The sequence below is a fragment of the Metopolophium dirhodum genome, chromosome 5, assembly GCF_019925205.1.
Source record: "Metopolophium dirhodum isolate CAU chromosome 5, ASM1992520v1, whole genome shotgun sequence".
Classification (NCBI taxonomy): Eukaryota; Metazoa; Arthropoda; class Insecta; order Hemiptera; family Aphididae; genus Metopolophium; species Metopolophium dirhodum.
The window spans coordinates 28,347,602-28,371,983 of NC_083564.1; the positions used below are offsets into that span (position 1 = coordinate 28,347,602).

The 24,382-nt window shown below is 27.1% G+C and overlaps 3 protein-coding genes across 11 annotated transcripts; 2 read left to right on the plus strand and 1 right to left on the minus strand.

The window, feature by feature from the left end:
- Nucleotides 1-518: 518 nt before the first annotated feature.
- Nucleotides 519-9,048, minus strand: LOC132944183 (epsin-2). 3 transcript variants are annotated; one of them, XM_061013401.1, is made up of 12 exons: nt 8,494-9,048; nt 5,376-5,462; nt 4,900-5,109; nt 4,620-4,841; nt 4,490-4,519; nt 3,951-3,996; nt 3,025-3,187; nt 2,792-2,942; nt 2,378-2,504; nt 2,146-2,295; nt 1,858-2,043; nt 519-1,560 (listed from the first exon to the last, which is right to left on the minus strand). In XM_061013401.1, exons 2-12 carry the CDS (start codon nt 5,460-5,462, stop codon nt 1,424-1,426), a joined length of 1,509 nt encoding a protein of 502 aa, XP_060869384.1. In that variant the 5' UTR covers nt 8,494-9,048; the 3' UTR covers nt 519-1,423. The 3 variants fall into 3 exon arrangements, with proteins under 3 accessions (XP_060869384.1, XP_060869383.1, XP_060869386.1); XM_061013400.1 differs by having other exon boundaries at nt 2,792-2,945; XM_061013403.1 differs by lacking the exon at nt 4,490-4,519 and having other exon boundaries at nt 2,792-2,945.
- Nucleotides 9,049-9,214: 166 nt separating this feature from the next.
- LOC132944185 (oxidized purine nucleoside triphosphate hydrolase-like) lies at nt 9,215-12,644 on the plus strand. Of its 5 annotated transcripts, none has more exons than XM_061013411.1 (7): nt 9,215-9,573; nt 10,907-11,110; nt 11,223-11,368; nt 11,441-11,756; nt 11,811-11,971; nt 12,358-12,462; nt 12,541-12,644. In XM_061013411.1, the coding sequence occupies exons 2-6, from the start codon at nt 10,932-10,934 to the stop codon at nt 12,456-12,458; spliced, it is 903 nt and encodes a 300-aa protein (XP_060869394.1). In that variant the 5' UTR covers nt 9,215-9,573; nt 10,907-10,931; the 3' UTR covers nt 12,459-12,462; nt 12,541-12,644. The 5 variants fall into 5 exon arrangements, with proteins under 5 accessions (XP_060869394.1, XP_060869390.1, XP_060869391.1 ...); XM_061013407.1 differs by having other exon boundaries at nt 9,299-9,573; nt 12,316-12,462; XM_061013408.1 differs by having other exon boundaries at nt 9,299-9,555; nt 12,316-12,462.
- A 3,401-nt stretch (nt 12,645-16,045) lies between these two features.
- Nucleotides 16,046-18,558, plus strand: LOC132944184 (alpha-methylacyl-CoA racemase). Of its 3 annotated transcripts, none has more exons than XM_061013406.1 (7): nt 16,046-16,177; nt 16,703-16,921; nt 17,048-17,189; nt 17,292-17,435; nt 17,512-17,752; nt 17,842-18,052; nt 18,119-18,558. In XM_061013406.1, exons 2-7 carry the CDS (start codon nt 16,814-16,816, stop codon nt 18,407-18,409), a joined length of 1,137 nt encoding a protein of 378 aa, XP_060869389.1. In that variant the 5' UTR covers nt 16,046-16,177; nt 16,703-16,813; the 3' UTR covers nt 18,410-18,558. The 3 variants fall into 3 exon arrangements, with proteins under 3 accessions (XP_060869389.1, XP_060869388.1, XP_060869387.1); XM_061013405.1 differs by lacking the exon at nt 16,046-16,177 and adding an exon at nt 16,184-16,535; XM_061013404.1 differs by lacking the exon at nt 16,046-16,177 and adding an exon at nt 16,184-16,444.
- The last annotated feature ends 5,824 nt before the right edge of the window (nt 18,559-24,382 follow it).

Genomic DNA, 24,382 nt, shown 5'->3' on the forward strand with positions numbered 1-24,382 from the left:
CGGGCCATGGGCATTAGGTTCATGCAGTCTCAGATGTGTATTTAAGGGAGGAGCACAAGCTTAATATACTAAATACTTGTTTATGAGCAGAAGTACTAATCCACAATTTGTTGTATCTATGTGTTATAATTTATTAATTGTTATTAAATCAAAAAAAAGCATATTTCTGCCAAGTTTGATATTTTATAACATTTCATCAAGATATAGGATACACCTAAGGTCAAATCATTTTGACAGGGTGCACCAGTAAGGAAATAATGCTGCATCGGGAATTGATCTTCCATAATAAATAATACCTAGGTGGCTAGGTATATAATATTTTCATTAATATTTAGTACTCATTTAAATGTATTATTCAATAGGAATCCTTAAATAGGGCCCAGACCTCATCACTGGCTGAAAGCACAAACTATTGTGGAACAGTTATCAATTTTATAAAAGTAAATTCTAACGGATTACTACCACTATACGTCTATAACCATGGTCTATACTAAATAAAATATAAACACCATTGAAAATTACTGTAACAAAATAAAATAATATATATATTTAGGTATTATAAATACACCGGGCAATAATAAATGATTGAATAATAAAACAATTATTGTTATAAAAACCAATTGATGATAATATTATAATAATTATCAATACAGCTTTAAGTTTTACAATATAATGTACCACAGGCAATGTCACAAAATTAATTAAATAAAAACTACGTGGATTTAAAATTGTTTAAAAAAATACAATACATCTCTCACTCGTTTTCACACCCACTATTTTTATTTACATAGAAAAATACGCGTAACATAAATAGCGGGTATTTCAAAATCGGAACGTCTATAAATAAAATCTAAGTTATATATTTATTATATTTATGTATAAAAAAGGTATATATTCAGTGCGTTTAACAATAATAAAGTAATTTTATCTTTTTATTTTAAACACGTTGAGCTCAATATTGCAATTAAATAGTATACCTTATATATTAGTTCCATATTTTGAAAATCATTGGTAATAAATTATTATTTCTAATAATAATTGCTAATGATACGTATTATGAAGTAGCTTCTTTTTATGTATCTATCAAAAGTACTAAGATATTTTAAACGGTCTGCAAAAATACAAAATATTTTAACTATTGTTGAAAAATTTATAGTTTTCTTCACATCTCTATACACACTAGTAATTTGTGTTTGTAATTAAATAACTTTATTACTATTATAAGTTATAATAGTAAGTATTTATTATAATTATTGTTAAAGCCCAAATTCATTTTTCCAAGCTCTTTTTCTTAATTTATTTACACTTTAAATAAGAAGATGCTCAAACATAACATTACTGGAAATTGGAAACAATTATAAAAAAATATAACTTTGTTATTGTTAATCGTTTGGTAATTGATTAGAAGAGTCCTTTAATTTTGCTACGACAGAAACGGATTTGGTGACGGCACAAGTGGTGGTGGCAAAGTCGAAGTAGTTGGACCACTGAATGCAGATGGAGCTGTTGGTTGATTGGCAAATGGAGGTTGTGGTGTTAAACCAAATGGATTTGCCATGCCTAAAATATTAAAAAAAAAAAAAAAACTAGTACAATGTAGTAAATATAACAATATAACTGTATAAGACTTATACAATTAATATTGTATTAGGTTCTATCACATCTAAATTTAAGCAACTATAAACAGTTAAATTGTGTTATTAATAATTTTAGATCATTAATTACAATATGAGAGATGTTAATAACCTAATTATTTTACCAACAATGGATATAAATAAAAGTTATAAACAATTATCCTATTATGTAATGATGTAATATAACATTACGGTTAAATTATTAAAAGAAAAATATACATACCAGGTGGTCGTATTTGTGCAACTGGTGCTGTATTAATAGGAGCTGTCACTAGGTTATCCAAATTTACTAAAGCAGAATTTTCCCCTAAGAAACTATGTGGTGTCTTTTTCCCAGACGTTGAACTTTGTGAAGTTCCTAGTAGTTCGTTATTTAAATGGGATAGGTCAAATGGATCCGAGGTAGGTTCTAAATAAATAAATGTAAAATAACATTTAACATTAATATTTAAATAACATATACATTTTAAAACAATTAACTAATATTTAAAAAATCTGATTCTATACATACTCGCTTGTAATGACCGATTTCCTAAAAGAGCAAATTCATCAAATTCTTGATTCGGTTTGCTTAAAGGTTGAGCAATTGTTGCAGGAGCCCAAGGGTCTGGTGGAGTCATTGCTGCAGCTGATGTGTTTTGCGATAACCAAGGATGCACACCTTAAAAATAATTGTACAGAATTAAATGATTTTATTTACCATATACACAATAATACAATAAGTGTATTTATTTTATACTAACCATTGTTTGCATTTGGCAATACATGAGTAGATGAAGTGGCATTTTGTTTTTGTGTAACAGGTGACCAAGGGTCAACAGCTCGGCTCGGCGTTCCATTATTTAAATCTCCATTAGACCAATTTAAAGGCTGGAATAAAAAATGTCTTAGTTATGGATTGAGTTTTTTAATGTTTAGTACTTTAATGAAAGACCGATAAATAGATGGTAAAATTGTTTTAATTATTCATATATTAATGATTATTGGTTTAATAATATTTTTTGAATAGTACATAATATATAAATATTAAACTATTTTTAATTTATTTCATTTGAATAGCTTTTATTTATTGTATATATTAATCACGGCTCAATAACAAATAATTATAGATTAATATTTTATTATTAATAATGAGTTCTGGTTTTAGTTTACATTACCTGTGGTTGAGTTTTTATTGGCATACCCCATGGGTCTGCTGTTGTTCCTGTTGCACCATTTTGATCTGCATCATTGTCTAGATCAATTCCCAATAGGTCCAACATATTACTGCTCTTGCCACTACTACTATTAGCTCCAGATTCTGAACCACTACTAGCAATATTGTTTGTTAATTAACCCAAATAAACATATTTACTTTTTTTTATTTAAATTATAATGAATTTGAATTTACTTGAATTCATTTTCACTTTGAGACAGTGCCAGTTTTAACCGCACATCGTCACTACGTCTTTTTTGCTCTTCTTGTTCAGCTTCTTCCCTAGACATAGCTAAAGCTAGTTGTAATTGTAATTCTTCTTCACCAACAGTCTGCGGACGAGCACTTTCTAGTTCCGCTGAAATATATATATAACATGTATTTAATGGTTAAATAATTTTACAAATGAAAATTAATATACGAATAACAACATTATATTGATATTTGATATTTATTGTCTTTACTATAATTTATTATAAAAGCATAAATTGTTATAATAGAATTTTATGTTTTTTTATCTAAAACAAAGTGTAGCAAATTTTTATTTAACCCAATATTAAAAGGTAAATATAAAACTAAACAAATAGATTGTACAATCAAAAAGAAAAACACTGGTATTTTTTATATTGTTAAAAACCACTACTCAAATTAAAATAATAAAATATCCGAACAGGAAATAGTAAATAAGTGTTGGGCACTCATCTTGCTATGCTCACCTTGAGCTTAGATAGTATTGTAAACATTATACATAGTAGAAAATTAAAATGTAGTTTATGAAATGATACCAAGTATAATTTTAACTGAACTTAGTTAAAATTATATTGGATTACACATCTTTAAACTTGTGAACCTAACTAAAGAATAAATTTGATAACATTTTAAATCAATTAGGTGGTTTTTAGCACAAAAAAATAAGGTATCACCCTAGTTAAATTAAAAAACAATAAAGTGAAAAAAAATATTATCCTGAATGATTTCATATTAAGTTCTTCATCAAATCTTATATTATCTGAAAGTTCATAAGTTTGGGAAAAAATTTTGTTACACTAAGTTAAACATAAATAGAAACAAAAAATTCCACCATTCTGACCTTTAAACAAATACAATAACAATCAACAAACCTTTTACAGGAGGTCGTGTATCATATAAACCATAGGAATCTCGGAACTACAAAAAATAAATAAACTATTATTTTATGATTTACAAAATTATGCATTTATACTTATAGAACTTATCTTAAACATAAAATAGTACAATGATTTTAATACTTTCAATATATATTTTTTTTATTAATTAAAATAAATTTTTTTTTTCAATAGTTATTGTTTGTATTTAATAATTTAGAGAGGAGAGTAAAGTCAGGGTAAAGTAGATCCCAAAAAGTAAGAATACTTGTAGATTTACCTTTTAAATTAAAAGAATTGAACTATTTTAAAATGTATAATTTCAATAATCATAATATTACTATACTATACTATGGTTTAAAAATAATTTATTGTTATATACAAATACAATCACTAAGTTGTTAATATTTTAATTACCAGTCTCAGAAGTATCATTAAAAGATTATACTACTATTATTATTGTTGCACAATTAGACATTAGTAGATAGTACATGCATTTTTGTTGTAAACCATAAAATCTTACGTAATGAACTTACCAATGGATACTTAGGACTTTGTGGAGTTGTCTAATGAAATGTATAGCGTAAAAACAAAAATAAAGAAAATACATAATAACCACCACCATCATTAAATTACTTAAATATAATACAAATAAAAAATCTTTACATTTCCATCACTGCCAAAACTAGAAATTTTTTGTGCAGATCGTTCTTTTGCTTTAATTGCACGCGCTCGTTCTGTCTTTAATCGTTCATCATCATCTAATAAAGCTACTAGTTGTGTAGCTGTATCTCTTACTCTCTGTCCTTTATCTTTATTGTCCTCTATATGTTGAAATGTTTCTAATGTTTTAATAGCAAAACGATTTTCCTTGCATTGTTGCGCAACCTTAAAAAAACATAAATCATTAATAAGATTATAACTAAAAATATGGATTATAATATACTTTTTCACTGCCAGTCTTTATTAAATATTCTAGAAGAATAAGTGCTTTATGAACATGCCGCCAGTTACGTCCATGATCATTAAGTCGTTTCCAAAGAATGGCCATAATTTCAGAAAAGGCAACTACATTATAAGTTAAGTCGGCAATTTCAGCCATTAGCGTACTGCTTGGACCCCACTGATCATTGCTAGTTGCCTCTCGCACTTTTACCTAAAATACAATCTGTGTAAATAATTTTTTGTAGACTTGTGCCTAACTTATTTTCTTGTTAAATAAAATATAATTATTTCGTTTTTTATTTTTGAAGCGTGACTAATAAGATTTAACATACAATATTCTAGGTCAACATATTAATGATAATTTATTAGTATAATTTGAAGTATGTGAGATATATATGTATACATAATATACTAAGTTCATTTAACAGTAGGAACATACATTTATCATGAAAAAATAGAATTAAAAACTATACTAACCTGAGCATCAGAGTAATTATGTGCTATGTTTTTAATATTTCTCCTTAGTCCAGCAACATTAACTTGCATTTCTTCACGCTTCTTCATCTAAAATTTAAAATATATATTAGGTATAGAATATAAAAATGTAGAATATACTTAATTGCGAATTGAGTTTTATTTAAAATATTTATATAATGAAGACAAATTGACAGACATTGATTGTTCTGTTTATTTTAAAATTAATTTTTAACTAAACAATTAGGAATATTAAATGCTTATGATTTATGTGAATTACACTTTAATTAAACTTTAAAAAAAAACCAATTAAAAATATGTCAAGCAAAGTAATTATAAATTATTAATTACAGCAACAGTAACAGGCTTATAACAGTAAATATCAAATAATTTAGATAGGTAAGGTACATGCCAATTATACGTGCCAACATTCAGTATCTTGAAATGGTGTTAAGCTCAGTTAAATCATAGTTAATTAATTGTTATATGCTAAACAATGTTTTTATTCATTAATTTCTTAGAAATGTATGCCAATTATTAATAATATAAAAACGTTGAAATATTTAACATACTTATATAAATTATTGGTCTTATTTAAATGTTATCATTCAAATATTCAATTAATTATTTTATATGTCAATGATTTTAAAAATTGGTTAGGTAGTATTTATTTTTGTTGTAGAGCTTTTTGTTTTATATTAAATACAATTGTAACCTAACCTGCCATATGAAAATTTATTGATTATTGAAACCTTAAATTAGTTAAAGAAATGTAAATTTATATGCATACCATAAGTATTATAACTAATGCAGTACTTATAATGTTCATTTTTTTGGAGTTAAGATTATTAGTACCTAATCGCTTATAAGTAAGTACCAACAAAATTACGTATTAAAAAAATTAATTTTGTTTTTAATATTTTTGTCTTTAAGATACAGTGTTTTAATTACCTAAGTCAATTTAAAAAGCAAGAACATTAATTAACCTTATAAGTTATAACACATACTCAGATATAAGGTTCTTTTGCTCAAGTAAATAAAATTGGTTTAGGTATTTCCATGAACTATTTTTTAGATATTACTAATATAGGTATTATCTAAGTTTAAGCATTTAAATGTCACTGTTATCTACTAGAAATAGTATTTTTGAAAAATACAAAGTTTGCTTCTTTAAATTGTTAATACTGATTAACTTAATTGTCTTAATTATAGTACTTATAAGGAAATCATTATAAGGTTATGCTTAAATGTATACATTTTTTAAAAACCTAATTCCTATTTCAAGTTACTATACCTAATTGATTTCATAGAGAAATTGTATAGGCTAGTAGGAATACAAAATAGAAGTTTTATGTTATGGCACATCCTTAAATTTATGTACATGACTACAATCACTTATTTTACAAGTGAAAGTAATGATACCTACTATTTCTTTTAAATATTATAAAAACAAAGAGATAATTATACAATTAATTATTATTGATCAACTAAAACACCAAGTAAAACACTGAGGTGAACTATTTAATATGAATAAGTACACCTTATATGATATATTTCATTCATAATACAATTCAATAGGTTAAGTACCTACCTAATTTGATTAAAATTTAATAATCTAAAATATTGAGTAGAAAACAAGGATATATTTTACACTTAGGTAATTAATAATTATAATCATATGGTGGTCAAGGCCATAACTAAGGGAGGAATTGGCAGTTAACCCCCTCCCCCTGAATTTTTTTTACATTATTATAACTAAGATAGCAAGTTTGCTATAAACCTTAGAAAAGTTTTATATATTTAAAGCTTCCATTTTTTACTTAAAATTACAGCCTTGATCGTTGATGGTGCTATCTACTTAGGTATTATTATTGTTTACAATTAGCGTATTATACTTAAGTACAAATAAATAACAATTGTGAAATACCTAACACTGAATATATGGTTGGGATGAACAATATTGAAATGGAGAATTAACTTTATGAACATTTCAAATGTTATTAACATCAGTCTTTAAGTTAAGGTATCTATATGGCGTAATAGCATAGTTCTTTAGATTTATAATCACATCAACAATATATACTAGACATGTAGACAAATACCATTGTACTGAAAACATTATTGTAATGTACAAGATAAGCAAACAGAATACAAAATTCATCAAGGACACTTAAATTCTTAAAGGAATTTTGACCAAGAATACGAGTTATCTTTAAAGTGCCTACTTATGGCATAAATAAGGTATGGTTATTAAAATATATAAGCAACCAATCATTAACAATCAACACTTATGCTTTACTCATTATTTCTGACAAATATATAATTGTACAGAGAATTATTAATAATGATTAATATATCAGGTAGACTATTATGACTATAATTTTTAATGTATCTGCTGTAATACTTTACTCTTTTCAGATTAAATAGGATTAGACTAACATGTATGATAATCAAAAGCTGTATTTGTTTTGATTAACTACAAGTACAATACGAGATTAAAGAAAAAATGTTTATTGTAAGTATTACATTAGATAAGTGACAATTTTAGTGAACGCTGATTAAGTTAAACTCAACTCTAAAGCCAGGGAATAATATGAATACAATTGAATAGAATACATAATACCTATATAAAAAAAAAACAAGAAGTTTTAATATGATTTCTGAAGGTAATCAACATTTTTTATATTTGAGAAACTAGCTTACCTACTATAAAAGCATTTTGGTTTTTATTAATTAGATTTAATTTATGAGTACCTATGTTAGGTATAACTTATAAATCTTATTTGTTATACATTTGTCTCCAGCATATGCATTAAATTGGGCAATTTAAATTTCTAACAAGGTTGATGTGATGAAATAAGATATTCCGTGTCCAGGTTTGCTGTCGGTTGTGCAAAACATAGAGGTTTAGATTATTGTTGGCAGTAAAGGACAAACATTCACACTTTGTCCGACCAGCATGACTACCGGTGCTTATATAAGTACAAGTTTAATAGGAACGAATACGTGATTCGTCACGTCTATCATCGTTAGCACGATAGGATTGCACTAGGCTTCAGCTTCATTGATACTAGGATTTCTGCGTAGGAGGATGACACACAAATCACCGCTAGTTACTCACCTCGATGACAACTGTTGATACCCGGACGCGTTCTCGAGATTGGATCGTGTTTTCCGGTCAGACAACGACGGGCATAATAATAATAATATGGTGTGCGCACACGCCGTTGTGCGTGTGGAATTACAACAGGAGAACGTTTCGAACACAAAATTATCGCTCGCCGACGAAAAATCGCACCGAAGATTGACGATTGTTGCGCGAATCGCGGACGATGCACAATAGCGAATAATACGGATCGACGTCCGCCGCACAGTGACAGATTGAAAATCGCGAATTGTACTATTGTGTGTCCGTCGAGTCTATTATAGTATTATTATTGTGTTAAGTACGGCTATTTTACACATATATATAAATCGCGTATTCGTGAGTGCCTTTGTGTGTGAGCGTTTTGCGCGATCGCCGTGTACTGCTGCACACAACACACTTACACACCTACTCGCGCGGTCCGCGGACGTCGTCCTCCTCTTTTTCCGTGTGCGATATTTTGTTATTATTATGAATGAAAGGCGGCGGGAAGAGAGTGCGCCACAGAGGAATCGCCGAGTTGCCACTTAGCGAGCGCCGACCACTAATGCTACTATACTATATTTTACGTCTACTGGTATACGATACCGCCTGGTACACTTCTTGCCCTCCATGGTTATGCAGTACCGTGCGGCGGTGGTGGGCGCACGTTCAATCACTTCAATCCGTTCCACGGGCAGTCCGGCACGTCCGGACAACGCAAAATTACCGCGCCCCTTCTCTCCGCCGACCGACATTCCCACGAAAGCGATCTCTTATCACTTATCACTCCTTGATTCCGCGTTATCAAATAACAACGGTCGGCCGGTCGGTCTTCGACCTGTTGTAGCGTTGTGATCTATGCCATTCTATAGCTCTTAATAACTTAATGGGACCGTTGCTTTTTTATTAATTTTCATAATTTTAACGTTACAAATATTACAATACTTACAAACTTCATAGTTCCTAGTTCCTACTTCCTACTACCAAGTATCGAGCGCAACTGCACATTGCATAAGCACAAATCACTCTTGTCGGCTACCGAGTATCGGCGTTATTGTACATTTCATTTTTATGGTAAATTTGACAGTGTGGCAATTTCTGTTCTATATATTTAATACAATCGTGTTACAATTTATTAAACGTTTACAAGTCACGCTAATATTCGTTCCTAATTTGTTGTTTTTTTTTTACCATAATCATCGAGGTATGCTTGTTGACTTTTCTTCATTTAACTGAATACAAGACAGACAGTCCAGTAATTTTCACAAGCTCCATATCTTATAATTTCCATTTTCCACAAGTTTTTGTAGCCGCCTAGTAGCATTCTTACGCCGGCGTGAGTAAAGATTTGTTGGTTTTATATAATATGATCACATGTCTCACAATCAATTTTGCTTGTTAGGTTTCAGATCTAATTTGTATGATATGTCCATATCTTTGACTAATAATTATTATTTGGTTATTGATATTGAGAAATGTTTTCTATTAGGTATTTATAACATAGGTACTACTAGCTATAACAGCTAGTTATAACTAGTTACAGCTATTTATAATCCTATTAATCTCCAATTATAGAAGGCCCCACATTCAAGAAAATTCAGGGGAGCATTAAGTATTTTTACCTTAAAAATAACATGATTTCAACTGTAACTACACCAATAATATATTATCAAGGAGTATCGATTTATAAAATTCTATAAAATTATAAATTATCAAATTCAAAAATTACAGTTGAAGATGATAAAGGGTTAGACCATAGGTGCAAATTGACTACATTTTTTATGGGGACTCAAGCCCCCTACCCATGGGCCAAATTGCTTAGTACCACAGAATATAAAAATTAGTACTAATAACTAGATTTTGAACTGGGGGGACATGACCGACATTTAGGGGAACTAAGTCCCTCCAGAACCCCCCCCCCCCCATTTTCGTTAATGGTTAAGACCTGTTATCCCTTAATTATGGCCCCTTGATGCTTATTAATGAACGACCCCACAGGACAGTGGGCCAGTCTGCCTCTGAGCTATAGTGATAGACACTATTGAATTTTTTATAATGTGCGTATTAACATTTTTGGAAAGTATTAGCATAGTGTTCTATGGTATTATATTATTGACTAATATTATTTTTTATTTACAATCTAAAAACCATATAACGATATACTTATAATTAATTGTAAGACTTTTTTGATTATTGTAGTTGTTTATATTCATATTATAAAAAATAATTCCAAAGTTATTGTTATGCTTTCTAATAATACTTATTCTTATAGTCAAGTAGTGTATTTAATTTTATCAGCTATTTCTAAGTTTTGATTATTCAAATAATTATTTTAGTTGACTATATTTGTATTTTTTTGGTGTATTAATGTTATTATCCACTTTGTTAATTATGTTTTTTTGTCTAGAAAATTAACACTGGAAAAATAAAATATGTTATCTTATCCTACATATTTTGAGCTTTATCCTCGTAAATTGATGACATTAACTTTCATAATCAAAAATGATGAAGTCTTATTGGGTATGAAAAATCGTGGTATGGGAAAAGGTAAATGGAATGGATTTGGCGGCAAAAAGGAACCCAATGAAACAATTTTTGATGCTGCCAAACGGTAAACAATTTTTTAAACAGATATAATTATAAAAATATTTTTAAATATTTTAATAATATAATTATACAATACTATAACAGCAATAATAAAAAATACTAATATTTATTTTCAGAGAGGTAAAAGAAGAATGTGGATTGGATGCCATATCTATGAAAAAAATTGGTATTATAGATTTTGAGTATATTGGATCAAATGAAATTTTGGAAGGCCATATATATTTATGTGATAAATTTAAAGGTCACATAGTTGAATCAGATGGTAAAAATAAAATATTTTTGAACTTATACTTCTATTACTTAACTAATTATCTAATTAATTATTTTATTTTAGAAATGGCACCAATAAAGTGGTTCAAAATTAATCAATTTCCATTGGACAACATGTGGGTTGATCATAAATGTTGGTTTCCTATGGTATTAAAACAAATTCCATTTAAAGCACATTTCAAGTATTTAGATGATGATACCATCGTGGATAGTACCATCAATTTATTAAGCATTCTCAAAAAGACCAAAGAAATTTTGGTTAATGTTATTGTTAAAAAAGATAACAAAATACTTATTTCTAATAATATTGAAGAATCTAAAATCTTTACACAGCATCAAAAAGTTACAAAAGGAGAGTCTTTGGAAAATGTAGCCTTAAGGTGAGTTTGAACATTGGTGAACATTGATGATACATTAAATTTGTATTGTTTTAGATATTTAAAAAGTAATTATGAAATAACTATTGATGAGGTACCAAAGATGGCTGTTGTTAATGTTGAACTCACTGATATCTATTCTAAGCCATCTATAATTCAAGAACTCCATATGTTTGTTTTGGACGTTTCAAAACTAAAAAAATTTACATTAACAAATGGTAGATTTTTAAATTAATTACTCGGGTGGTTTATTAGTTAGTTACAGTATAAGAAGGATTATGGTAGGTTTTTACATAATTTTTAGGCTTTTAGCTATTGTAATTACGTTTTATATTGTTAAAGAAGAAAAAAATCAAAATTACACGAATATCTTTTTATTTTCAAAGGGGTTGGGGAAAATTAACAACAATTTTATATGATTTATGCCTTTGTAGTAAATATATACAAGAAGATGTTCTGAGGCAAAACTGATTAAATTTATACTGTCTCTACTTCTAGACTTTATATTTTAAAGTTATAGTTTTTACTTAGTGAAATATTAAAATGTTTATGTTTTGTTAAGATCATCGATGGACCGATATAAACAACATACCATTTTTTACAGATAAAAAGTTTTTGTCAACATTATTTAAGATGAAACCATTTAAAGCATATTTTCTAATTAACAATGATGACATTTTATGCAGCAAATATTACAACAATTAATCAAGTAATTTATTAGTTGAATTTTTATTTATCCCCTTTGAAATTTGTGTTATAATATTATAATGTTTATTTTTTGTTTCAGTATCAACTACAATGTTATTAGCTTACAATTATTTAAACAGTTTGGACTTAGATTATTTAGATATATGGAGTGCTATTTACATTAAATTTACATCATATTGTGTAGTTAATTTTTTTTTTTTAAAGAAATTAATTATTTGTTTTTGTATCGGAATAGAGTCCTATTGTAGGGGTTATTTGGAATTTGGCATTGTTCTCTGGCCTATGGGAATCAGTGTCTTATTGTGATGTTTGTGTTGCATGAAGGGTTTATCGGAGGTTTTGTTTTCCCATCAGGTATCCATCTGGCATAAAGCCGGTTATCGGTGTTTTTACCGGTCAACATTGCAAACTGGTTACTGATTTTAAGACCTGTTTAAAATATGCATTTTATTTTGCATAGGAATTTTGTCAATATTAGGAAAAAAATGCATATTTCTTAAGTTTCATAATATTTTTAAAAAAAATTGATTTTTTTCTTTCTTAAGCTGTGTATTTTAATAATAATATTGAATATAAAACTCAATATTATTCAATGCAGGTATTTATTTTTATTGTCGCAGTCAACTATTAATTTAATGGCAACAGCGCAATGTGCATTTAATCTCTATCACGCTAATATTCCGATGTATTATCTTTTTGAATATATTTTTTAACTATTTTTTCAGTTCAATAAAATATCAAAATTGTAAACAGTTTTCCGTCATATTTTAAATAATATAAATTTATTTTTCCACAATAATTTATTTTTCTTTTAGTGCAAATGAATAACAAAATGTTAAATGGTTTTTTTTTTAAATTAAATTTTTTATAAATATTTATTTATATATTATATGACATTTTTTCCTTTTTTAGCACCTATAACTTCTAAGCCCTACTCATAAGTCATAAACATGATTAATGGATTAATGGAGGCAAAAAACTAGTAAATTAATTTAATTAATATTAACTTATTTGATAGGTAATATCATTAAATAGTATTTATAATCAATGGTAATATTAAAAAGGTGGGTAAATGAATTTCACTCTGTTGTAAAGTAGGTTACAAGTGGAACACTTAATGTAGTATTACAGCCGTAGTAGATAGAACTAATATATTCTCTAATACCTACTAAATATCTTAGTCCTGTACTCCAATGTCAAACAACTAGTTATGTTTATAACTAAGCTTATTGGGGCTTACTAGTGTAGGTTGTAGGACTTTATTGTAACTATTGTAAATAATATTTTTGAAATATACCTATTACTTTTTTAATATTCCATCAGAAAAGATACTGTTGAAGAAAATCTAAGTATTTTTACTGTCCTAAAAGGTGATGACAGACACACAAAATAAACACATAATTAAAAGTATCAATTAGGTACAACACTAATGTCTAATAATATATGGACCTAGGACGGCTAGATAGGTATTAAAATTGTATTTATTTTAATTTGTTAATAGGACTTAATAATACCCGTGTATTATGTTTCCTATTATGCATCACAGCAAATTGTACATTCAAATAATCCATAGTATTATTTTATTATTTTTAAATATTAGATAGATAGTTGGCTTATCATCAAATTGTAGGTAAAATTATTATTTAGGGCCTTATGTAAGGTTTTTTTAAATATTTAATTTAATGCAAGTTGAATAAGTATTAAATTATTATTTACCATAACTGTACTATTTATAAATACAATTTTATTATTAGACTAAATTTTAATGGTATAAATTATATAAATTAAATTTATGGATATTATCTATGCAATAAAGATAATAAACTAATTAGCATTATATTTTTATATACCTAAAACTTTCAAATTAGATCTATGTCTAACTTAACTTATAAATCAAACAATATTTTACGTGTCAAAAATTACAACCATAATAATTTATTTGTTGCTGAACATTTTCAACATAGTATTCATATCAAAGTATTAAACTAGTTTCCTATTTTTACTTTTGAATATAATAACTTCATAAAAACTGTATATGTTATACATAAATTAATTTTAACTTGGTTGGTTTAATGTAAACATATTAAAATTTTTAATAAGGACTATTATATTATGTTCTATTATTGAGTACATAATATTATGCCTTATGTATACTAACAATTTGTAGGTATCTGATATAATAATCGTGGTTATATACTATATAGACATATAGGGCCATAGGGGTCACCCCACGTGTCATTGTTGTCTCAGAAATAAATTGTTTTCCCACGATTATTTATTGTATTCATTCATTAATTTTGTATTGTTTTAATTATGTCTAGTATTATTGTAGTAACGGTTTACTATTTATCATAATAATTAATTTTTTAAATCGTACACATTTGAAAAATGCATATTTGAAATAGGTTTATTCTAACGTGTTATTCACGAATATATATCGTCTCTGTCCAGTGGCGTAACCAGGGGAGGGTTTTGCGTGTTCTACCCCTCTCCCCCATCGACATTTATTCCCTTAATAAATGTATTTTTATATACGAAAACTGTAAAACAACTTGGCTTAAGTTATACTTAATTTTAAATGGTACCTATTTATTTAATGAACGTCTATAATTATTGAGTTATTTGACGAATTTTCGTAAATTTTCTATGTATAATCTTATCGTTATCTTGGTCTGACCACCGATAGGATTAACTTTACATTAGTTTTGTTTTTCATTAGTACGAGTGTACGACAAGTCAATATAATTAATGACGTATTCTTCGTTCCAATCATCCGTCATTCGTGTTTAAACATTTTAAAGAACATCACTAAAGCAATATCCCAATATTCAATCTAAAAATAACTACACTAACAAATTTACAATAAATAATTATAAATTAGTTGCTTCTGTTTCATTTGATTTATGCTTTTTAAGTAAAAAATGTTAAATGTACAAGTAAAAAAAAATTGTTTTTGCATATTTTGGTGCATAAGTAATTATTACAGTCCTCAATCTTCATGACCCAAATATATTACGGTTAGCGCTTAGCGAAGCGACATCGTTTTTGTTTTGAACTGTTCAACTACCGCTCATTTTTGTAACTTGGAACCGTATAAGATTTTTGTTTTAGTTTTTTTATTATTATTTTAAGATTTTTGAGTCTACCATAACTCGTAATTTTGATTCTATTTAATTATAAACTACCTACAGTCGGATTAACATTGAAATGCATAGATAGTAGACATAATATAAAGATATTTTTATATTTTTAAGTATTTGGTCAACAGATTCAACATACAGAGTCTACTCTTTAATATCTTCCACGATTTAAGTTTTGTATACTGTCTATTATAGTATACTATACAATACTACATTACTATCTTAAATCGTGAATTCGTGATATCTTAAAAGGATTGAAGCCATAAATAATATAAGAATTATATTATCTATGATTGTAGCACAGAATAAATTTATTCTGTGATTCAAGTTTGAAAACAGGTCATAGACCTGGTAAGTGATAAATGATAATAGATAATACTTATTTGACAAATCAGAAGCGTTCACATTTGTTATCACTTTATCAGTATTTGTTTTTTAGTTAATATATTTTTTTAGATAATATATTATTGGAATTTGGAGTGAACTGATGTATTATATCTTATATTTACCTGTTGGAATGTCGATCTAATATCACACTGTCTACCTATCACAGAATAGTTTCGCCAATAATTCTATGTAATTACTATATTAAATATAGAGTACTCTATGAGTACTCTAAATATCTGCTCTTATAATTTATATAGTTACTATAATAATATATGTACTTATTTTCTAGTTAGTTCATAATAATTAATAATACATCATAATATACATGAATAAATAATAGGTGCATTATAATATGCAATACGTACAACTACATCTTTAGTATAATGTGATCCAAGGTTTATTACAATATTATGAACTTTCACTCTTTCGATCGTCTAGTTCAATCACTGTACCTAGGTACATTTAACACGTCATACATAACTATTAATTATTGCTATCAAATGAATATACGATAGATGAATTTATAATTATAATATTATTGTTTCTGGTGAATAAATTATAATGTGATATATTTTTTTTTTGTATTTTAATTCATAGAAATTAGAACATTACGATTCTACCACAAACTAAATTATAAGAAAATTATTTTGTTATTCTTCCTTGACCTGGGATTAAAAAAAAATAAATAATTCATAATATATTGTTTATATATAGGCAGACCGCCGGGAAAGCACAGAAATCATATACAATTGTAAAGTATTAGTGAAAGCCTACTATTTATTTTATATCTCTAGAAAGATTAAAGTGAATCATATTTTGACCAACATGCCGTTAAAAGGATTAAACATATTAGAATTTTCTGGTCTGGCGCCGGTTCCTTTTGTTGGAACTATACTATCTGATTTTGGAGCAAATGTGACTGTAATACAAAAAGTGAGTACATTACTTAAAGCAATATTATTGTATTGTAATTTTACCATACCAAAAAAGATGCTTAAATTTAATTAGGCAGAGGTACATAATTTAATATTTGAAAGACTATTTTTGTTTGATTTGTAGAAAAATGTTATTATGGAATTTACAAGCTTTTTAAATGGTGGCAAAAAGTCCATAAGTATCAATTTAAAACATCCTGAAGGTGTTGAGATTACACAGAAATTAATCATTAAGGCCGACATTGTACTTGAACCTTATAGACCCGGTAAGAACAGCTAATTAATCATAGCCATACATCTTAAAGGATATAATAACGCCATTAAATAATTCATATCAATATATTACAATTAATTATTAAATGTATAAGGTGTAATGGAAAAACTGGGATTAGGCCCCGATGTCATGACTGCCAAAAATCCTCGTTTAATATATGCTCGATTGAATGGCTATGGTTCACATGGACAATATGCAAAGAGAGCTGGACATGATATAAATTATTTAGCCATGTCAGGTTGGTTTAAGTTTACTTTTTAAAAATTAAAAATGTACTACATTAGCTTCTTCTATATTTTTTTTAAAATTTAAAGGTTTGTTGTCATTATATGGTTCAAAGAATTCAAAACCTGTTCCTCCCGTAAATTTTTCTGAATTTGCGGGCGGTAGTATGGTATGCGTTATGGGAATTTTAATGGCAGTCATAGAAAGATACAAAAGTGGAAAAGGTCAGGTGGTTGACGCCAACATAACCGAAGGAATTTCATATGTCGGAAGTTGGTTGATGTGTTCACAAAAGTCAATGATTTGGGGGAAATCAAAAGGACAGAATTTGTTTGTAAACTTTTTGAAATTAAATAGATGATAAGGTATTATATGATTATAATCAGTATTGTATATTTGTATTCATCACTTTTTATTAGACTGGATGGAGGAATGCACTTCTATGACACATACGAAACCAAAGATGGAAAATGGATGGCTGTCGGTGCAATAGAACCAGCATTTTATCAAGAGTTCATCAAAGGACTAGGATTGAACATTGATGACATTGAACAGATGGATAATTTTGAGGGTAATAGAGAAATTATTGCAAACAAATTTAAAGAAAAAACACGAGAAGAATGGTGCATTGTAAGTAACATAATATTTTTACACATTTTATTGTAATGTTTTAAACATAAATCTTATTGATTTTAGATTTTTGATTCAAAAGATGCTTGTGTAACTCCTGTGTTAGAGCTGGATGAAGTTGACCACCATCCTCATAACGCAAGTAGAAATTCATACATCAGAAAAGATAATATTGTGATGCCTGTTCCAGCACCAAAATTAAGTGTTACTCCTGGTGTTTCAAGTTCAAATAAACCAACTGTGGTTTGTGGACAGAATACAAGGGAAATACTTGAAAGTATTGGATATACACAAATAGAAATCAATAAACTATTTGAAAATAAGACTATATTTCAAGACTCAAAATCCAGGTTATAGTTGGGTATCATAGTTTTTGCAGGGTGGTTATGTGAGTTTTTATCATCATATTTTTCTGTGTTATACGGTTTTATTTTCTGTGATTATACATCATGTTATGTTAAGTTTTAATACAAAAAATAAAAAAGTTAGTATTTTTTATACAAATACTTTTGGTTATATGACAATCTTATATAATAATTTTTATATTCATTTGCAAAATAATCATTATCTGGAACAAATTTTTGTTCAGTTCTGTTTGTTAAATTCATCAACTTTCTTTTATTAGTCCATCCACCTAATATAAAAAAAGGTGGGTAAGTGGATGTCGCTCTGCTGTACAGTATGTTACAATTGGGTCACTGTAATGGATGGTGTTAAAGTTGGATTCTGAGCGAAAACGGTCCGTCAGCCTATGATATTACCAAGTATATTTGATGATTTTATTGTGAATAAAGTAATTTATATATAACCTATTTACGTGGAGCATTGTTTTAAAATATTTTATAAATTTTATGGTATATAGAAAATGCTAGTATAAACATTCAGTGAAATTTTCAAGTATCTACAGTCATTCGTTTTTTAATTACAATAAAATAAGAAAATTGTTACATGAGAAATCGAGTGAATATCAAATGTTGTAAAAATATAAATTTCAGACGCTCATAAAAATTTAATTGAAGTTTCTTGTAGACATTTTAGATTCTGAGCGAAGCGATGAATGTATTGATTTTACAATGATGTGTGTATTTTTTTAATTTTTGTGTCTGTCATCACCTTTTAGGACAGTAAAAGTGCTTGGATTTTCTTCAACAGTAACTTTTCTGATAGGAACTTTTCGCACAAGCCCGGATTAAGGAGTAGCAAGGGGGAAATGGCCCCGAGCCCACTACGGATATCGAACAAAAAGTGGTCTGCTGGCGGGTAGTACATTTCCATGGGCTTAAATATATAAATATAAATATACACATTTAAATATGTAAAGCCACTCCAAGTCAAAAACTAAAATTTCCTCTATCGAATTTTTACCTATACCATGAATATATTTTTATTTAAACAATTAAACCGATAGGTATACAGATATTAATTAATTAATATAATTCATTGATATGACTCCTCATAATGAAATATTAAAATATATTCAATTTTAAAAATGATTTTGATACACTTATAAATTATATAGTATATACCATAGTATTGGGGAAACGGGAATTTTTACGCAAAATCTGTTTTTGAGAAAATCGATTTTGGTTTTTGGTGGAACTCTAAAACAAATGACCGTAGGGACATTACATTTTGACTGAATGTTTATAATTGCATTTCCTATACACCATAACATTTTCCAAATATTTTAACTTATTTTGAGCTGTTTACGGACATTGCCAATTTCCATTTTTTTTAGTTTTTTTTTCTATATATATCAATAAAATTTTACCTGTTGAGTAAAAAAGCTTGAAAATTTAATAGAAGGCTCCTAGGTTATTGTTTCAAAGGCAGATGAAAAAAATTAAAAATCCTTAGTCTCAGTTTTTATTTACAGACCAACTTATGAGTAATCTTATATTACATTTTCAAATCTTATATTTAAAAAGAAAAAAATTTATGAATTCTCAACTCAAAATAATTTGCTAATTTTCGTGATTTTTTCGTATTTTGTCAATATTTGAACTTTAAATGCTTATAAATAACTGTGACTAAGGATTTTTAATTTTTTTCATCTGCCTTTGAAACAATAACCTAGTGTGTGCGCAGACTCCGGTTTCAAGGGAAGCATAAGGATTTTTTCACCCGTTTTACAGATTTTGCATGACATCTGGCCAATAATTTTACATTTTTCATTTTAGGCATCAAAATATTAAAATTGTATTGATTAGATTTTGTTCTGATAACATTTTATTGAATAAGATGACATTTTCAGTATTACCTATTACTTTATAATATAATAAAACATTCCTTTTTTAAAATACGAAATAATATAAGACTTAGGAACAAAACTAATACGTAGGTACATATTTTTGGAAAAAAAAAAAAATATTTTGTATAATTAAAATAATAAGTGACATAAACATTTTTATACATACTACATACAATACCTAATTATAATATCTATTAATCTATGTTCTATCATTTATATAATAATAATAATAATAATAATAATACCGTAGGATATATATGATATTAAGGGTTTAAAAAAAATATCTTAAATAATTTATTAATTTTTTTGATGGAAATAGGAATATAACCTTTGGTGGAAAACGGTTTGGTGATAACGGGCGAGGGTCATTTTGGCCGTAAACGGTATGCCGAAAAAAAATTTTGAAAATTCAATGGTTGTTATTATATTATATAGTTTTTTATTTCATAAAAAAATATAATATAGAAGTATGAAATTATTATGCATTTTGATGCAAATAAGCAGAAATGTGTAAAAAAAAAAAATTAATAGTAGAATCTAAGTACCTATTACGAAACGTCGAGATATTTAATCAGAATTATCATATATCAAATGTTTAAAAAAATATGCATAAGGCACCTGATGCCAATGTTATTTTGTACATACCGGGTCCTTGTATTAAGATTTCAAGCTTTTTGAAAGAGCAATACATTTTTTATCTACAATTATCGAAAAAAAATCACGTCTAAAAATAGGTGAGTCAAAATATTTTGAAAATTATACCATGGTGAAAATTTTAGTAAGTAGGTACCTATCTATGGTTATTGTCGAAAACTGGTATTGCGCAAGAATTCCCGTTTTTCCCTATTATAATGTATACATTCCCTTAAAATTGTCTATACAATGATAATAACAATATTTTGATTTATTTTTGGACATTTAAAATTTTAATAATAATAATTTATAAATTAACACTTACTAAATTTTGCGATTTGAGTTTTTAATTATTTCCCGAAACTTTTGACCTTCACAAATGCAACTAAATTTTATGTAGCTGTATTCCAAATGTTGGTTCGTTCGATTTCAACCAGTGGCGGCTTGCGTGGTTTGGACGACGAGACGATCGCACCCCCTACTAAAATTAATTGTATAATATTCTTAACTTTACATTTTTAAAAGATATTGCAAATTTTTAAATAGTAAAATAGTTATAAATTACCTACTAGTTACTGCCTACTTTACATTTCCTCTATTACATTAACTGTCGTGTGCGAACTGGTTATTTCTCTCAGATACCAGGTGCATAATGTACACACAAGCAGTACAAAATAGTAAATACAAATATATAACTACGATGTAAATTTTCATATTATGGTTTTTCCTAATAGTAAATATATATACATATAGTAGATTTATAGATACGGTAATACACTCATAATAGTTCATATATTATCATCATTCGTTTCAGTTAATAGTACAATATTATACCTAACCTATATAATATACATATACAATTGTCACATATTGTTAAGAGGACGCCACACCGAAAGCGAAACGTATACAACGACCGAGAGAACGCGCTGTTAGGTGTTTTCGCGATGCGCAAGCACGCGACGGTTAAGCCGCGCCCACTACTCGTCGTCGGCGGCCGGCCGACGATTGTGCTCATTCGGGAGCGACGTTTATTATTTTCTCGACCTTCGACGACTGTGGTGGATCGCGTAAATATAAAATGCATACACGTTACACGTACATTATGCTGCATTACCACCCGTAATATTTTTAATATTCGCGCATACTTACGCGATCTGTGTTTATTGCATTTTTAAATACTTACTCAATAAAAATATATACAATACACTAGTACAGTGAATAATATCTAATTCATAACAGTAACCTAAACTAAACTGTAATATTTTTAATATCCGCGGGTACCTACGTGATTTGTATTTAATACATTATTAGATACTTACTTCATAAAATATTTATAATACCTAATTTATATCAATAACCTAACATCTAAGCTAATATTAACTAAATATCTAAATATTAGTTTTGTAGTACTTACTTAGTATTTACTGATAACTTATACTAGTTATACTATATAAATTATTATTAATTTATAAAACAAAATCAAGTTGTTTTGAAGTGTTTAAGGCTTTTTATGGATTACTGTATTGTAAAATGTATTATGTTCAATGAGAAAAGGTTAAAACTTAAACTTCTAAACCTTTCTTTTAGGCATTTGTAAAGTGAGAGTATAATTGTATTAGATAGATTAAATTGGTATATATATATTATATAATCAACTACTTATGATAAGTAATTATCGTATTTTGTTATGTAGGTAAACTTTTATTCATAATTTTTAATTTTGTTTTATAACATATATTATATTATATTTTTTTTTTGTCGTCAATACATTTTTGTATGTGAGTTGGTTCACGTATATCACTTTTTAACAATCTTTTCCCAAATTGAGGATCTACGATTTCTGGGAGCAAACATTCTCTGTAAAACCTAAAGATCATAAATTATAATTTATAAAATTACGATTATTATAAAATAGTATATTTTTATTACATAATATAAAATAAAATCTTACAGTGTTAGTTTATTTTCCATTTCTGTCTGCCAAAATTTTTCATCGTAATGTATACATTCATATTGTATCCAATTTGGTGTATAAACAAAAAAATAACAAATTTTTTTTTGACAAATTCTAAGTTGTCCCATGACCTGGTAGAAATAATAACTGTCCTTTTTAAGGGACATTTTTCCATTTACTAATTCTACATAAAGAAGCTAAAAAAAAATAAAAGAATATTATAGTTTATTAAAATTATTTACCTAAACATTTTTTTTAAATTTGAATATGCATCATGTCATTATTCATAAGTAAATTGCCACTAACTTGTTTATTGTCTATGGCTTCTTTTATATTGCTTGTATTTTTAGCAGCATAAGGACATTTAATTTCTACAAGAGCTTTATTTTCAATTACACCATCTATAAAAAATATAATATTAATAATTATTATTAATTGAATATATTAATAATACAATAAATTATACCCGGTGAAGCTCCAAGAAATGGTATTTCGTGATCCACATTATATTTACTATTCGACGACCAATCGGTAATCTACATAAATATACAGGATATTGTGTTATTAAAAAAAAAAATTAATTAACTATATTTTATATAGGTAGGTATAGGTACTTTGAAGTTTCCACTTCCAATGTGGATAATTCATGAACTGATTGTAACTTTTGGTCGATAACTTCTGTTTCTTGTTCACTAAATAATACGTTTATTCTTATAAAATATTTAAGAAAATACCAATATTATTATATAAAAGAGATGGGTCGAAATTTTTTTTTCTAAATTAATTTTATTATTATCATATTTTAAACTCATTAAAATCAATTATTTATTTAAAAAGGAATATTTATGTGTATTATTATAAATTTTCATCTAATTTATATTCATATTAATTTTTTTCTAACCCATACCTAATTATATATATAACTAATATTAGTACTGTAACACTAGTACTGTACCTAAACACTGTAGAACTCCAGTTAAAATTTGATTCGCTATTTGTATTTGTATTACTACTATTACATGTTAACATAATATGGTCACTAAAAATAATAATAATATATTACCTATGATTAAATATTTATTTAGTAGAAAAATTTAATAATATACGAGTATACAATATAGATATTATATTACGTTATAGGTGCTTATATGCGGTAAGTATGCGATCTACCGATTCTACCGACACGTATCTAATATAATATGGTAGGTATGTCGTATATGGTCTAATTTGTACCTAATATGTTATATATATAATATAATATTATATTATACATTATTATTTTTATTTAACTTTATAAAAAAAGAAATCCAAAATTATTTTAAAAATTTATCAATGAAAATAATCCTTTTTTGTCGCCTATGTAAAATAAATATTTACAAATTTCGTATAATACTATAATGAGTATTTTGTATAATATAGTAGGTATAAATCGTTCGGCCAAGGTAGATCGCATACTATATTAGAAAATAACAATTTAGCATTATGTTATATT